Consider the following 15264-nt stretch of genomic DNA (forward strand, 5'->3'; position numbering starts at 1 on the left):
CAGAGCGGGGAACAGAACAGGCAGATCTATGAAGTACACTGCTGAGGGGAGCAGCGGGCGGGTCAGGAGAGGTCTGCCGCGCCCTGTGGGTCACCCCCTTGGCCGGCCAGGCCAGGATCAAGCTGGTGCTGAGGCAGCGGTGGTCAGCTTTGTAGTGCTGTGCTTTGACTGTTGCGTCACCAGGGAGGGTGACGCTTTACTATTTTATTTTTTCATTTCTTCTTCTTACTTTCTTATGTCGTTGTCATTTCACGCGTCATTTTTGCGCAGGGCTTGATTTCTCCCCTCTGGTGTAGCCCGTGACCCTCCCACCACCACAGCCCCTGTGACCCATCGCCATAGCCTCTCATGCTCTCCCCTCTCTCTTGAGCCCTGGCCTTCCTCTTCCTCTGCTGTAGCCTCATACCTATGGTTTGCCTGCTAGTTTGATCTTTTTCCTGATCCTGTGTCAGGTCTCCCTATATTTCCCTTGTGATTTTATCTTTTGAGATTCTGACCTCCGCCCCCACTATGCTGCATGGGCTCCCCTCCTCCTGGGGCGGTGTCCCAGCACACTGGGGTGGCCAGGGCAGGCGTGCGGACACCCAGGTCGAGGGATGGCCCTCACTCCCCACTGTGCACTGGCCCCTTGACCCTGCATCAGGCCCTCCACACTGCACCCAGCCCTTGGGAGGCATCAGTGGGAGGCTGCAGTACAGCAGTGTTTTCTCCACCGTGGGGCTGCTTAGCCATTTTGTGGTGCAAGGCGGCCCATCCTCCTCTGTCCCTCAGCCCAGGGTGCTGCTGCGGCGCCGTGACCGCTTCAGCCCATTTACTTTTCAGTTCTCCCAGCACCTGTTTCCAAGTCCCTGTACTGCTGTCCTATGACCCCTGACTGGGTTTTGGGTCCGGTAGAGGTCATTGGTCCAGACGCCATGATCCCTTGGGGCCACCATTTGAGAAAAGCACCTCCCTGAGGCGAGGGGTCTTTGCCACTGGTGTCTCGAAGGGATCTATGCTGGGCTCTGGGCCTTTGTGTCCGGGAAGTGAGTGAGTCATCACAGACTGGGACCTCAACCACCTCAGGCAGAAGTAAGTCAGACCGGGATGCATGAAGAAGAGGGAGAAATCTCTAGAAAATGAAACATTCAATAAGGAGGAAGACTGCCACTCTCCAGCTTCTAGGCCTCCCACGCCTGAGCAGCCTCTAAAGGTAATGCCGGCCCCTCTGCCTGAACAGCCACAGGAGAATGCTTGGGTGAAGTGAAGCTCCTACCCTCCTGCTCAGCCTCAGAGCTGAGACAGTGGAAGGCAGTCCCCTACAAGTGGGGGTTGGGGGGTGTAGTTCCAGCTCAACCAGCAGGGAAAGATTAAAATAAGGTAGAGGGGTAAGTGTCCCAGAAAGCCAAAGTGGGAACTGCCGACGTGGTTCTGGGACAGGTGGGAGCAAAGACCACTGGGAGGAGTCAGATGAGAAAGGCGGCAAAAAGGATCAAGACTCCCGATTTGCACCTGAGCCACAGAAACGTGAAGAAAATCCAGACTCCAATTCAGTCTCTCTGTTGATGGTGAAGATGAACATGAGGGCCATGACACTGAACGGACCTCTACATCTTGTGCTTTCTCCTAGTCTCTCTCCACCCTGGAACATTCGAGAGCAAATCAAACTTCTATCCAGCCACGATAAAATAAAACTCACCATCTCCTGGGAAACCAATAAACAAACAAAAAAACCCCACACAGGCTCCGCAATACCTCTGAGGCCCTAGGGCTCTGTCAGGTGCTGGGGCTCCCAGGAGGGACCCACTCCTGGGCAGGGCCTTATGCTGGGCCTGGACCACAAACAGTGCAAGCTTTTTCCTGCCCGGGAGGGAGGAGGCAGCTCGGGCCCAGTTCCTAGAGGAGCAGGCTGGGGTATGGGGGTGCCAGGGGGATGCAGCCTCATATGGCGCCTCAGCTGTGGTCTCACCTGTCCTCCACATGGCTACTGACACCCTGTTTCACACTCGCCGAGTCTTTGCTGTGCTGATCCTCTACCTGGAATGGCCTGGGTCACTTCTCAGAATTCCACCCATGTTTTGGCTTTCAGTGAGGCTGCCCCTGCCTTCCTGGGCCCAAGTGTAGGCTCCCACACACAGGCTGCCTTGCCAGGACAGACTTCTCACCGGTGGGGGTGTCTCACTCCTGGCTCAGTGCAGAGACACACAGGGACGCAGGGTGGCAACCTGCCCTGCCTTCCTTTATCTGCAGAGGAAAGTACCTGCCCCGTAGCCAGGGGACTGGCCCTCAGGTCACCCTGACTGAAGCTGGGAGCCCAGAGAGATGGGGGAATCACAGGAGGCTGTGTTGGAGCGGCAGGAAGCACCCCCTCCTCTAGAGGCTTCGGGGAAACAATCCCCGGCACCCCTCTCCCCCCCAGCCCCAATCCCTCACAGCTGCTTTTTGAATTGACCCTTAGTGCATGTTTCCCTCCTCCTTCAGACTGGACACCTGATCTCCCGATTCTCCTGAGGCTCTCTGCTAACGGCGAGGGGGTGGGTAGGCCGGAGTTTGAACCCAGCTGGATGTCCTGCCTTGTGTTAGCTCTCAGACTCTCGAACCCCTGAAGCAGGAGGATGGTCCAGTCTTCTCAGCTAAGGGGAGATGCAGAGGTGACCTTAGCAAGGACCTTGCCCACCACTAGAGTTCCTGCTCCAGGCAGGGCTGACCTCTCAAAGGTCTGGGTCCCAGGCAGAGGACAACTCTTGCTCCTACCCTCTGCTGCCCCTGTGTGGTCACTTACAACACTGCAGCCCAGTTGGGCCTCCACTCGCCACTGCCCACTCACAGTTCTCCATCTCCTGGGCCCCCACCTCCATCACCAGCTGGGCCTGACCCTGCTGCTGAGCCTGAGCCCCCACCTGCCTCAAAGGTGCCAGCCTCCAAGCATGCCTTTACCACTGTTTCTGGTCTGAGCTGACTCCTCCCCGATGGCCCCCATTGATCATTCTCACTACGAACCCCAGCTCCCAGCCATTATGCTTGCACACATTGCCCTTCTCTGTGCCAGCTGCCTGGCCTTGGAGGAAGGGCATGGCTTCGAGTGGGCAGTGTTGGCAGGGGCCCCCAGTACCTAGTTTCCGGACATCTTGGCTGAAGGGCTCAGGGACCTGGAATTCGGGTCCTTGTAAGAGGACTTGGCCACAGCACTAAAAGTGACAGGCTTTGGAGCTGTGCCAGGGTAGGGTGGGGGGTCAGGCCTGGCCAGTGAGCTTCCAGGTGTGTAATGGGAGGGCAGGCATCCCATCTCCTGGACACCCAGTGTGAAACCCCAAGGTGGACCTTCCTCCTGACCCCTCCCCCAGGGGACCGCTGTTCCCCATCCCACTCCACAGATGGAGAGACAGAGTCTGGGGAGGGGTCTGTTCCAGGCACCTTGGCTATGGATGAGTGAATCAGACGTGGGTAGCTTTGGATCCTACAGGGCAACCATGGAACTCTCCAGAATTGAACCCCAGCATAAACACCAAGACATGAGGACAGCGACACCACAAGCTTATTTTCTCTTTCTATAGGCAAAAGAGGGATTTCAAGTTACTTTCCAGAAGACGTAAAACTATAAGTCTAGAACACAAAGGTGACCTCACATTCAGGACCTGAGGTCTCTCCGCTGCTGGGTCCATGCAGCCTGACCAGGGATCAGTCCTGAGCTCCTTAGTGGCAACCAGGTCTCAGTACATCAGGGATCATGGGATCTGAGGTACTGGCATTGGAGTATAGGTATAGGGAGGCCGGGGCTCTGGTGTGGGCACTGAAATTCAAGGGTGTGGAGTGCTGGGTCTGGGAATTGGGGAGCAGAGCTCTGAGTGCTGGCCTCAGGAGCTGCACAGTCAGAGCCTGGGGTCAGGGGCCTGGAATTTGGGTCCTTGTCAGAGGACTTGGCCATGGCCCTGAAAGTGACAGGCTTTGGAGCTGAGCCAGGGCAGGGTGGGCGGCCAGGGCCAGGTCCAGGTAATGTGACAAAGCTGGGCACTGGCCTTGGGTCCTCAGGCATTGAGGGCTCAGGTATCAGGCATCCAGATCCCACGGATGGGGTGTAGGGACCTGGGGATCCAAGTCTGGGGAGAGTAGGCCTTTTTCCTGGGAGGCTGGTTGTTGGCCTCCTGCCCCAGGTGCTCAGGGCTGTGAGCTCCAGCGGGTCCTGCGACAGAGACAAGGTCTTGAGCAGGTGTGATGGAAGGCGCATGGGTCCCAGATGGTTGGCGTGAAGAGGTGGGGTCTCACCTGAGGCTCTTCCTGTGTCGCAGCAGCATGTACAGCAGCACGGCCCCTCCCACCACGGCCAGCCCCCCGAAGATGATACTCAGCAGCACCGTGTAGCTCCGGCCTCGAGAGAGAAGGCATCGAGGGTGGGGACATTCAGCAGTGAGGAGGCAGGCAGGCCAGGGGTGGGTGGGCGGGTGTCAGGTTGGCAGGGGTCCTCACCTGGTTCGCAAGTTGGGGTGAGCCTGGACCAGGTGCCATCACTCTGGCAGATGCTGGCCCTCGCCCCCACCAGGCTGTAGCTGCTGTCACAGTTGAAGTGGATGGTGGAGCCTGCTAGATACCTGATGCCCTCCTTGTGCCCATTGTGGGGTGGGGCCAGCCAGCCACAGGAGACCACTGGAGCAGGGGGCAGGGAGTGGATGACAGACCTGAGTCTCCGGCTGCCGCCTCACCACCTGGGCCCAAGAGCTCTGTGCTGCCCGTGCAGTCTCCCCTCTTGGCCCACACCTCCTGCCACCCTTACCTGGCTGCAGGCTCTGCACGAGCCACTGGTGCCACTGATGGGCCATCCGTGTGGCGTTGCCCACGTCCAGGCTCCCAGTGGCCACCGCGTCAAAGCTGCAGAAATAGTCGTCCCCACACAATTTGGTCACCTCAGTTCCTTGGCCTGGGTTGAGGGATATCTCCTCGGGGAAGAGGGGCTTGAAGGTGGGATCGTGCTTGGGCCCATAGAGGAATGCCTGGACCAGGTCCACGGAGTCGTAGGTGAGCAGGGATGAAGTGTTCTTCACAGCCCCTGGGGACGCACATGGCAGGCCTGGCTGGTGGCCAGGAGCCTGGGGTCTCCCGCCCCCCACTCCACTGTGACCCTGCCCCCACCGTGTCCCCAGGCCCTGAGCGTGCTCACAGTGCTCACTCACAGTGAGCTCCGAACTCAAATATCTCTCGGGAACTGGCGTTGGAAGACAAGACCTTCCCATTGGGCAGGGTGAAGTCATCTGTGGGGTCACCGTTGAGGGTTCCCAGGAGGCCTTGTGTGTGGTTAAGGAACTTCTCAGGCAGCAGGACGGACACACTCAGGAACTGGCCCCGGATGCTGACCTCCAGACCAGCTCCCGATGACAGCATGACCGATACTTTGTCTTCATTTGCCACTGACAGGAACATGCCTTGGCGCAGGTGGAGGAGGCAGTCAGGTATGACCCCTGACCCAAAGACCCTGCATAGGTGGGCCAGAGCCCCGGGAGTTTGGAGGAAGTGGAGGTATCCCCAGGACAGCCCTGCTGTGTGTTACTCCACCCGTGGAACCCTCACCCATGCTGGGCCCCTCAGCTGGATCCCTGAGATGCCGAAGGACACCCCCCCCACACTGGAGGCACTCGTGGGAGTCTCCTGCCAGCCCCCCACCCCGAAAGTGGGAGGCACAGCCAGGCCTGCTTCTGCCCTTCCTAGGCACCTGCAATCTCAGCGGCAATAGACCTGTGCCACCAACTGCAATAATCCGTTCTTTAGTTCCCTAAGCAGTGCCAGCTCCCCAGCCCTCGGGGCTGCCTGACAGCACTGTCGTCCTGTTCTAGACTCTTCCGTCCTTTCTGTACTCTCACCAGATGCCCAAGTGAAGAATTCTACAAGGACACGAAGGTGTGAGATGGGACTGGGCTGCCGGGCTCCACCCTACTACCTGAGGCCCGAAACCACTTGTGCTAACAGACAGCCAGAGGCTGGAGACACCTGAGCATTGGGCTTGGCCTCCGCGTGGGGTAGAGGGCAGAGGGGCTTACTGCTGCCCCACAGCGGCCCCGGGAGGCATCCGTCTGGACACCACACATCCTCCTACAGGGCTGGGTGGGAGTGAAGGTGCCCCCCCACCCCCTTTCCAGCCGCCCCACTCACCCTGCAGGTCCATCCAACTCTGCTCGGTGAAGTTGAGCACCTGCTGGTTCAGCAGCACCTGCAGGACGCTGGCAGCCAGCCGGACCTCCACCATGTCCGAGTCCCCCTCCTGGACGGCCACGGCCACCAGCCCTGTGCCCCTTATCATGGGACCTGGGGTGGTGGGTAGATAACAGGGCTGGAACAATCCATTCTCGGTTCCCGAGGCAGCTCCAGCACCCGGCCCTCAGGGCTGCCTGACACTTCGCTCCCACCTCCCCCACGAGTTGCCCCCAGCCCCCCTGAGCCCCCAGCCTTACCGTGGGTTGCCGTCCTATTCTGGGTCCGTCCCTGCACCTGCAGTTGGGTGAGCTCCGCCTCCAGCAGCACATACTCTCCCTGCCCGTTGAATGTGAAGTTGGCACCATCAAAGGTAATGATGTGTGGGTCCCCAAAAATGGAAGCTGAGGGGGGCAGAGGGTCAGGTGGGCTGCCGGGGCCTGGCCCGGCCCCCCGGCCCCCGCCGGCACTCACCCACGCGAGGGGGCCGATAGCTGCGGCAGTCGCTGGAGGGCCGCCGCCGCATGTAGCGAGGGCACTCGGGGGCCCAGAGGCAGCAGTAGTAGAAGCTCATGACGTCGTAGAGCCAGTGGGACAGGCCGGGCACGCGGGGCGGGGCACGGAACGGGGGCGCCCCCCAGTCGTGGCCGCGGTCTGGGGTGCTGCCGCTGGTCGAGTCGGCTGTCAGGAGCTGCGTGCCCTCCTTGGTGTAGCAGCACTGCTGGCCCGAGCCGTACTTGGGGCTGGGGGTGCGGACAGGTCAGGGCTGCCACAAACCCCCACCCCGCGCCCCCCCACTATCTGGGGCCTACCTGGCTTGCACGGAGCGCACGCAGTGGATGGCCCCCGGGTGGTAGGTGCACACGCTGCCGTGGTCCATGTCGCAGCCGTAGTCCGTCTGCAGAGTGGCCCGGTGCGGTCACCCTCCCGGGCTCTGCCAGCTCCTCCCTGAGGGGCGACCCGGCCCCTCACACCTGAGCCCCACCTCCCCTCCCATGGTTCTGCACCCCCCTCCGCCCCCCATGGCTGTCCTGAACACGTGGCCTGTGAGGGGGCGCTCTCCCCACCCAGGGCCCTGCCTGTGCTGGAGGCTCACATGAAAGCGGCCGGAGTCAGCCCGGGCCTGGGTCAGGGTGCAGGGACAGTCGGGCAGTTCTTCCAGGAAGTTGGGCAGCTGGTCCTCCAGCTCCTCCCAGGCCAGGCACTGAGCCCTGGCCCAGGCCACGGGGTCCTTCCGGAAGTCTTCGCTCAGGTGCCAGGCCAGGGCGTGCTCGTTGCTCCAGAGTGAGTGCACATCCCTACAGGGGCACGGGAGCACCCTGAGAATGGGCCCTGCCCCCCCCCACCCCGGGTCCCTGCCACTGGCGGCAGGGCAGCGTCGGGGTGAGCCTCGCAGCCCTTACTTTTCTCCCTCGGAGTGTCTGCTGCTGCTGATACGAAGCGCACCCACTTTCCATCGCTGGTACATTTGAGCCGCAGGTTTTGGAACGAACGTAAAGGTGCCAGAGTTGGGGATGTTTTTGGCCAAGGAGTACAGGTATGACCAGTGAGCTGTCCACTCACTTGAGTATGGCTTCCCTGAGGGAGAGAAGGCCACAGTCAGCCCTGGGCCCCTCTCGGGCCTCTGGGGCAGAACAGCTGGGCGACAATCTTCGGTGCTCAGAGGAGCCTGATGGACGGACAGATGGTTGCTGGGGATGCGCCTGCCCTGCAGCTCCAGCAAGGACCCACTGAGGGTGCCCCACCCACCCCCCAAAGTTCCCTTCTTCCTTCGCCTTGCTTGCTTGCAAATCCTCACTTGGGATTTCCTCCCACCTGGAACTCCGTCTCCCATCTCTGCAAGCTCAGTGTTCCTGACCCTGCCAAGCCCCAAGGAACCAGCTGGCATTCCATGGTCTGTCCAGCCCCCAGTCGACCTCACCTTCTTCCTCGTAGCCCCACAGTTCGATGTTGACGCCTTGCGCAGGCAGGGCCTCGGTGCTCCAGTTCAGGGTGAGCTCACCCGTGGTGTTAGCGGTGCCGTAGTATTGCCAGCGGGTCTCATTCACCAGCTGGCTCTTCTCTGTCTGGGACACTTTGCTGGGGTGCACTGGGTGAAGTGAAGGCGAGGAGAGAGTGGATGAGGGCCTGGGGCTCAGTGAGGAAGCCCAGGGAATCTGAGAGCTGCGGGGGCCTCTCAGAGACAGAGCCTGGCAAGTGAGCCATAGCCCACTGGACCTGCAGGAAAGGGCAGAGGCCCCTGCCCACTGTTGCCCAGGCTTTTGGTCACTACCTGGACCCTCCCCTCCCCTGGCCTGGCTGGCCCATCCTGCTGGGGGAGTGTCCTGCCCATTCCTTCTGGGCTGGGGCTCCTGTCTGGATGCCAGGGATGCAGAAAGGAGTCGTGGAACTGTGCCTCTGTCGTCCCTCCCGAGGGACTGGTTCAGCCAGAGAGGCAGGGCAGAGTGTGGGAGGGCCAGGTGTTCCTACACGACACTGGGGAAAGTCCCTGTGGGGCCCAGGGCCTGGGGAGTGCGAGGTGTGGTCCCCCTGGCTTGAACCTGTGAGATAGGCTCACCAGCCAGCCAGGTGCCCGAGCGTGGGAAAGAGATGCCATTGTCCATCGAGACTGTGAAGGGGATGCGGCCGGTCTCGTAGAGCAAGGGAGATACACAATGTACGCGTCCCTGGTTGTCTACGTGACCGAGGGTCTCGATGCGCTCATTGAACCTGCAGGGGGGAGGTGTCAGCAGAGTCTAGGCCAGGGTGGGCAAAGCGCCCAGGTATCTGGGCTCCTGGCCTCCCAGAGGACCCATGCAGCCAGCCGCCCCTCCTTGGTCTGAGATGCTCAGCTCAGCCCAGCCAGCCGGGGGTCTGGGCCTCAGCATCCCTGCATCCCTGGCCATGGGTCCCTCAGGCCTCCCACCTGCAGATCACGCCTTTGGCGGAGCTGTCCCAACGGAGGTGTTGCACCATGAAGTCCTTGCCCCCCATCAGGGAGCCTGAGTAGGGTGTAACCTCCAGGCAGAAGAGCAGGAAGTCAGAGCAGCAGTTCTGCAGACCCTTGCAGGTTGGATGGCAGGAACACAGCTCACTCTGCTCCCCACAGCGATGGGAGCAGCTTCCCAAACCTGGAGGACAGGGCCCTGAGCGCCAGCCCCTGGGAGGGCCAGACTGGGCGTCCACGTGCAGGACCCCATGTTTACTTCCCACAGGACCATTATTAGGGAGAAGCATCTCCTGGAGACTGCACTGGCCGCATGTGACCCGAGCTTGGGCACAGGAAACCCAGAGGGCCCATGGGGTGGGGAGTCACTATAGACAGTCTAACACTTGGCCTCAGTGAGCAGAGCTGAGGGGAACGGCCTCCAGGTAAACCACTTTGCAGTCTCAGGAGCCTCCAAGCTATGACTGACCCTCAGCCACCAAGTTGTGCAGACCTGTCTCCATTCCCTCAAGTGGGCCCGCGGCCTACAGAAGGCCGACAGGGGCTGGTGCCCAGCAGGGCTGAGCTGGCCGGTCTCCCTCTGCCCAGCAGCACCTGCAAATTGATTGTCCTACCCTGGTGGGGAGGGGAAGAGAAGGTGAGAGCCCCCCCCCCTTAGGCAAAAGGAGGAGCATTTCAAGCAGGACAGTAGGGCCAGGAGCGGGGGGACAGTGGTTTGGAGGGGGCTGTGTACATGAGGACCCTTTCCCACTAAGGGGACCTGGGGGTGTTCTTATGGGCTCTGTCTGCCAGAGCTGGTGTGGTGAATGGGTGGGTTGGAAGATTCAGACTGGGGCGGCGCACAGGTCCTGAGGTTGGAGCTGTGTGCCCCACCTAGCTCTTCTCTGCCACTTTCGACTGGGGCCAGTCAGGAGCCAGACCTGGCCTGAACCACCTCCTCCACGCAGTAGGGGATCTGGCTCTTGGAAGTTTCAATAAATATTTGTTGCTGAGAATGTGATTTTTCAAGGGGCTGGGGGAGGAGCTGAGTGACACCGGTGAGTGAGATCAATCTGGGGCCACCCAGGAGGGTGTAGATGGGGAATGGGGGGGCCGGTACAGGGGCGGGTCCTGGAGGTGGGGGTGGGAGGTGCTGAGGAGGAAGGGGAGGGTCTGGAGACAGCCAGCCCGGCCCAGTCTGGGGCCCAGGCCCTGGCTCTGTAGTGTAGGACTTCCCTTGGAGTTTCTAGGTTCCGTTCTGCCTGGCGAGGGCACCATCCTGCCTCTGGTCGGGCAGGGGGCCCAGTGGGGTTGGAGGACCCCGTGGCGAGCAGCGGTCAGGGTTGGGGCGAAGGCCAGGCCTTTTCGGGGCCAGCCACCCTCCCAGCCACCGCCCTCCCAGCAGCTGCTATGGCCCTGCTCCCAGGCAGTTTAGGCCACAGCCCAGACCCCTCATCCACACCAGTAGATTTTGGGCCTAGGTCCCCGTTATCATTCTTCCCACCGCCCCCAACACGGTCACAGATGGCCCAGCAAAAGGACAGAGGCTGAGCCCAGAGGCTGTCCGCCCCCTGGTCTGGCAGCAGCAGGCAGGTCAGGGCTGAAGCCACAGTGTGGGGCATACCTGATGCGGGCTGGGGGCCTTGCCCAGGGGCTGATGCCAGGAGCAGCAGGGCCCAGTAGAGGACGGGCAGCGTCATGGCTCAGTCTCATCAGCCGGCACAGCAGGGACTGGGAGGCTGCGATCTGGCTCCCTCCTTACATCCTGGCCCCGCCCCTGCCGGATCCTCTGAGAGGCTGCCCCGCCCGCACCAGCTGACCCCGTCCCCTCTCAAAGTCCACAGGTGTGCTGGGGCTGACTTGCCCAGTTAGCACATTCCTGGTCCAACAGGCCTGGGGCAAGGGGGAGGGGGCCAGAGCTCCCAGTTGCTACCCCCCAGGCAGCCCGGCAGGGCTCCCTCAGGAGACCTGAGCGATGCTGCAGGGTAGGTATAGGTGGGGTTCTTTTGTTTTTTGGTTTTAGGTGGGTTCCTTAAGATACCAGGCTTCCGATCCCTGGGGCCCTTCTGCCCTATTCCCAGTCTCCCTGCAGGGGGCAGGTAGTCCCAGTTCCTCCCCACAGCTTGGTAGGGAGATTGAGCAAATAGCTTCTAACTGCAGCCCATGTGTGGGTGCTGAAGCACTCTATGCTGCTGCAGGAACCTGGCCCCTGGCATCACGGTGTCTCCCCAGCAGCAGCTTCTCAGGGTTTTTGAAGGTAACATTCCCTGGCGTCACAGGAGCTGGAGTTGGCTGGGGCATGAATGTAAGCCGTCTCAGCTGGCTCCTGTGGCCCTGGCCAGCCCTTGGACCCTGGTGGGCAAGGCTCTTCTTGCTCTGAGAGGTTGGCTCGTACAGCTGTCAAGGGACGCTGGTTTGGGGGTTTGGGAACCACAGGGTGGCTGCAGCAACTCTGGACTAAGGAGCAGTCTGCGGCACAGTCTGGTGCTAATGTAACAGGGTGGTCCCCGGGTAAAGGGGAAGTTCCAGGTTCCCTGCCCCACCCAGAAGGGGGGAGCTAAGCAGAGAAAAGAAGAGAAGGAATCTGAGGAGGAAGGAGGCAGGATGGAGAGCAGGAGGAGACCTGGGGAAGCCACTTGGAGCAAAGGGAGATGTGAAGAAGCCATGTTTATTTCTTGGCCCGGGACTGGTGGAAAGAGATGTGGGTGTAGCCCGTGGGGAGGTGACTACGGCAGTGTCTATCTTGATTTTGATTTTGCTCTTTTCCTCCCAGACTTGTCAGGCTATGTCTGACCCATTTAAATGTGTCCCGGCCAGAAGGTGCTTTAGTCTTGTGGCGGACTTTCAGGCCCTGCTTTGGGCCAATCCCTTTTGGGTGTACTTTTACCTACGAGGGGATGGGTAACTTCGGGTGTTTGATCTACAAATTATATTCTTTGTCTTCCATGTTGTATAGTCAGTGTATTAAAGTTCCTTTCATTAAAGTCTTATATGTTTATCTTGATGGGGCTGATGGCAGAACCTATTTAGAGCAGGCAGGTTTGAGGGCTCACTAAGACTCATCTCAGGGGCAAGAGTGCTCCCTATAGCACACATTAGGGAAAGAAAATGATTGAAATGCTCCTGGGCGGGTTCAAATGTCCTGAGGGCTCACTGGGCACATTCCTGCCACAACAGGAGAGGCTCTGAGGGGAGAGGGGCTGCAGAGCTGAAGGAGGGCAGGGTGCCACTCCCTCTCCCTAGCCAGGCGCTCTGGTGCTCTGCTATTTGTATTAGAAGGCTATTAGAAGGCGGAGAACCTAAGGCTGCAGCTAGCTGGGGAGAGGGGGTGAGCTCCACACTCCAGGTCCTGCAGGGGAGGGATGGGGAGCAGCTGGTCACCCGGCCCTGGGACCACCTTGGTAGAGTCTGAATCAGCACAAGTTCACAGGAGCCATCCCAGGTCACCATACCTCTGTGTCTTCCTGGCTGTCTCTTAAGCTTTTCTTTTGAGGGGCACAGGTGAAAAAAAGGTGGTGTCCCTGCACCCTCATGTTTATTGCTGCTTTATTCACAATTGGAAAGACATGGAAACAGCCCAAATGCCCCAAAATGGATGACTGGATTACAAAGATGTGGTACATGTACACAATGGAATATTACTCAGCAACCAAAAAAAAATAAACACATGTCTTTTGCAGCAACATAGATGGAGCTGGAAGGGATCATGCTTAATGAAATAAGCCAGAAAGAAAAGGAAAAATACCGGATGGTTTCACTTATAGCAGGAGTACAACGGACCAGGTGAGAAAATAATAATAATGAACAGCTATATGCCAGAGACATTTCATGGGGGTGGAGTGGGGAATGGGATCAAAAATGGAGGTGGGGAGAGGGAAGTGCCCTGGACTATGGTGATGGCACATGGATGATTTGGTGATGGTAAGTCCACGGGGATTACAACTGAGATGGAAAAAGGCACAAAATGATGTAAAAACAAACTATCACATTATTAAAAACAAATGAATGAATAAAAAGGGTGTCCATCTCTATCCCTGACAGAGGGACTATACAGGGGAGACCCTGGGAGGACAGGGGCCAGCCTAGAGCTGTGAGGCCAGCAACTGGCCCCAGTGGTGGTGACAGCTGTAAAGAACAAGCTGAGGCCCCTACACATGGGTGTGGAGCCCGAGAGGGCAGGGCCGGCCAGCACTGCAGGCTTGCTTGATATTCTGCTGTCGCCTTTTAAAAAGTCTTAGATTTTGGATAGAGGCCCTGTATTTCATTCTTGCGTTGAGTTCTCAACTTAGTGACTGACCCTGTCAGAGGGTGGGGAGTGTGGTGGGAGGCCCAGGCCTAACCTTTCCCAGCACACACTTCCTGGCACAGATATCCAGCCCCAGGGTTCCCGTCACCTTGTAGCACCATCCAGCTCTTCACCAAGGCCTGGATGCTTCTTGTCCCCCTCCACCCCCATCCCAGGGGAATTCAGGCTCAAATTTCTGCATTCTTAAGGGAACCCTCCCTCAATCCCAGTTTGACTCCAGCCTGTGCTCACATCTCACCCCACTGACCCCCATCCTAACCTGCTTCCTGGGAGCCTGAGGCCTGAGCCCCAGCCCCAGCCCTCAGGATGAGCAAAGAGGTAAAGACAACTGTTCCACTTTATTAGAAAAGAAACCAAAAAAGGGAAGGTGGGGTGAGCCCAACCCTAAATGAACCCTCCACTGTGACACAGGTAGAGCCCAGCTTGTCCAAGTGTGCAGGTGTGGACACGGTCACCTGTGCTGGATGTAGGCTTGTTACAAAGTTTTTCCTGCTGTGCAAACTGTGACCTCATAAGTCTTCCTGCGGCTGGTCTTGGAGTCCTCTGGGCCCCATGCGGTGGGCACAGCCCCAGGCCCAGGCAGGCAGGGCAGGGAGGGTGCCACATAGAGGGAGGCTGGGCAGATTGATGGGCTGAGTGAGGAAGGGCGTCCCATGTGGGTTCTTGGCTGGGGCCCAGCAGTGACCAGGCTGAAGTAGGCAGGTGGCCCCATCCCTCAGATGTCCATGTAGTCATCGTCCTCATCCGTCTCACTCTCCAGCGAGGACTCCTGGCTCGAGGTCTCCAGGATCTCCAGGGCTGGCTGGCACAGGCTCTCCTTTCTCACGTTGGCAGCTGACTGGGCAGACAGGATGGCTGACTGCAGAGACAGGCAGGGCACTGGTCAGGGATGTGGGTCAGGCCCCAGAACCCCTGTGGCCTGCGGCCCTCCCGCCCCCCCCCCGGCCCATGCTCTCCCCACCCGACATCACCTTCAGCTTCTGCTTGGTCTCCTCCGAGATGCTGCCTTTGGGCGAGAGCAGAGTCGGGGTGGGTGGTGTGACGGTGATCTCAGGGGGAAACTTGGTGGCAGCCGAGGGGATGACCAGCTTTGGCATATTGGGCAGCAGGCGTGACTTGGCCCTGCCCGGTTCTGATTTGCCTGGAGGGTCCTCAGGCGGCTGGGCACCCCCACTGCCGGGGACCTTGGAGCTGGAGACTGTGGGGTGGATCGTGGGGGCTGAGTCCAGACTGCAGCCTCTTGGGTCTACCTGCCCCTCCCCAACTCTGGCCTCAGTTCCCCCTTGGAAAGAGAAGCTCCAAGAACCCTTCCTCCCTGCTGTGTCAGACCACTGGTGCCTTCTCCCAGACCTTTCTGGACAGACCTGGCAGGCGCCAGGTCGCTTCCTGTCTCTCAGTTGCCTCCCTGGCTGTTTGTTTCTGGCTCTGGGTCATGGGGCATGGGAACTGCCCCCTCTGCCCCAAGAGCACTGCGTGCTCTGGGAACCCAGAAGCTGGGAGACAGGCGGGACCCCTGCGCCTTCCCAAGGATTCCGCAGGCCCTCAAGGCACTAACTAGAGTAACCATGCTATATCCCCCAACTACCCTAGTGTGTTCACATAGCAGGGCGAGCTGCAGGGCCCAGAGCCCATGGTGCCCACTGTCCCCAGGCTTCAGGGCCAGTGCTGCCTTTGCTGGTGCCTGGAGGCAGCAGTTCCAGGATCAGCAGCGTCCTCCCGGGAGCTGGCCGAGTGGGCGCCACCCTGCCCTGGCCTGTCTCCACATTCCTCCGCAGCCCATGGCTTTAAAAGGAGCGGGGCTTGCTGAGAGCCCATGCCTGACTCCCCGGGGCTGGCACTAGTCCCTGTTTTCCTGAGTGGGGTCTACAAGAGGCCCCAGGCCTGAGGAGCCCCTGAA

General features: G+C 59.7%; 2 protein-coding genes across 4 annotated transcripts in view; both read right to left on the bottom strand.

Moving 5' to 3' along the window:
* Positions 1–3496: 3496 nt before the first annotated feature.
* On the bottom strand, positions 3497–10799 carry SUSD2 (sushi domain containing 2). The gene is made up of 15 exons (XM_012723693.1): positions 10686–10799; positions 9062–9266; positions 8714–8865; positions 8078–8245; positions 7560–7734; positions 7253–7454; positions 6969–7054; positions 6631–6899; positions 6417–6560; positions 6118–6270; positions 5145–5393; positions 4748–5020; positions 4444–4620; positions 4243–4345; positions 3497–4159 (listed from the first exon to the last, which is right to left on the bottom strand). Exons 1-15 carry the CDS (start codon positions 10759–10761, stop codon positions 4135–4137), a joined length of 2457 nt encoding a protein of 818 aa, XP_012579147.1. The 5' UTR covers positions 10762–10799; the 3' UTR covers positions 3497–4134.
* Positions 10800–13686: 2887 nt separating this feature from the next.
* Positions 13687–15264, bottom strand: part of CABIN1 (calcineurin binding protein 1) — a 181089-nt gene continuing 179511 nt past the window's right edge. For all 3 annotated transcript variants that reach the window (XM_012723676.1, XM_012723677.1, XM_012723675.1), the window contains 2 exons: positions 14339–14565; positions 13687–14226 (listed from right to left, as the gene is read on the bottom strand). In XM_012723676.1, coding sequence (XP_012579130.1) covers positions 14083–14226; positions 14339–14565 — 371 coding nt within the window. In that variant the 3' untranslated portion in view covers positions 13687–14082. The remainder of the gene's footprint in view (positions 14227–14338; positions 14566–15264) is intronic.

Source organism: Condylura cristata, unplaced genomic scaffold, assembly GCF_000260355.1.
Source record: "Condylura cristata isolate star-nosed mole 26May11 unplaced genomic scaffold, ConCri1.0 scaffold00011, whole genome shotgun sequence".
In the NCBI taxonomy this organism is placed as follows: Eukaryota; Metazoa; Chordata; class Mammalia; order Eulipotyphla; family Talpidae; genus Condylura; species Condylura cristata.

Coding starts and splice junctions, on each gene's coding strand:
- SUSD2 (XM_012723693.1), bottom strand. CDS start 10,761: ATGACGCTGCCCGTCCTCTACTGGGCCCTGCTGCTCCTGGCATCAGCC. Junction 8,866..9,061: donor GCCAAAGGCGTGATCTGCAG/GTGGGAGGCCTG, acceptor TCCCCCCTGCAG/GTTCAATGAGCGCATCGAGA. Junction 5,394..6,117: donor GAGTTGGATGGACCTGCAGG/GTGAGTGGGGCG, acceptor ACCTGCGCCAAG/GCATGTTCCTGTCAGTGGCA.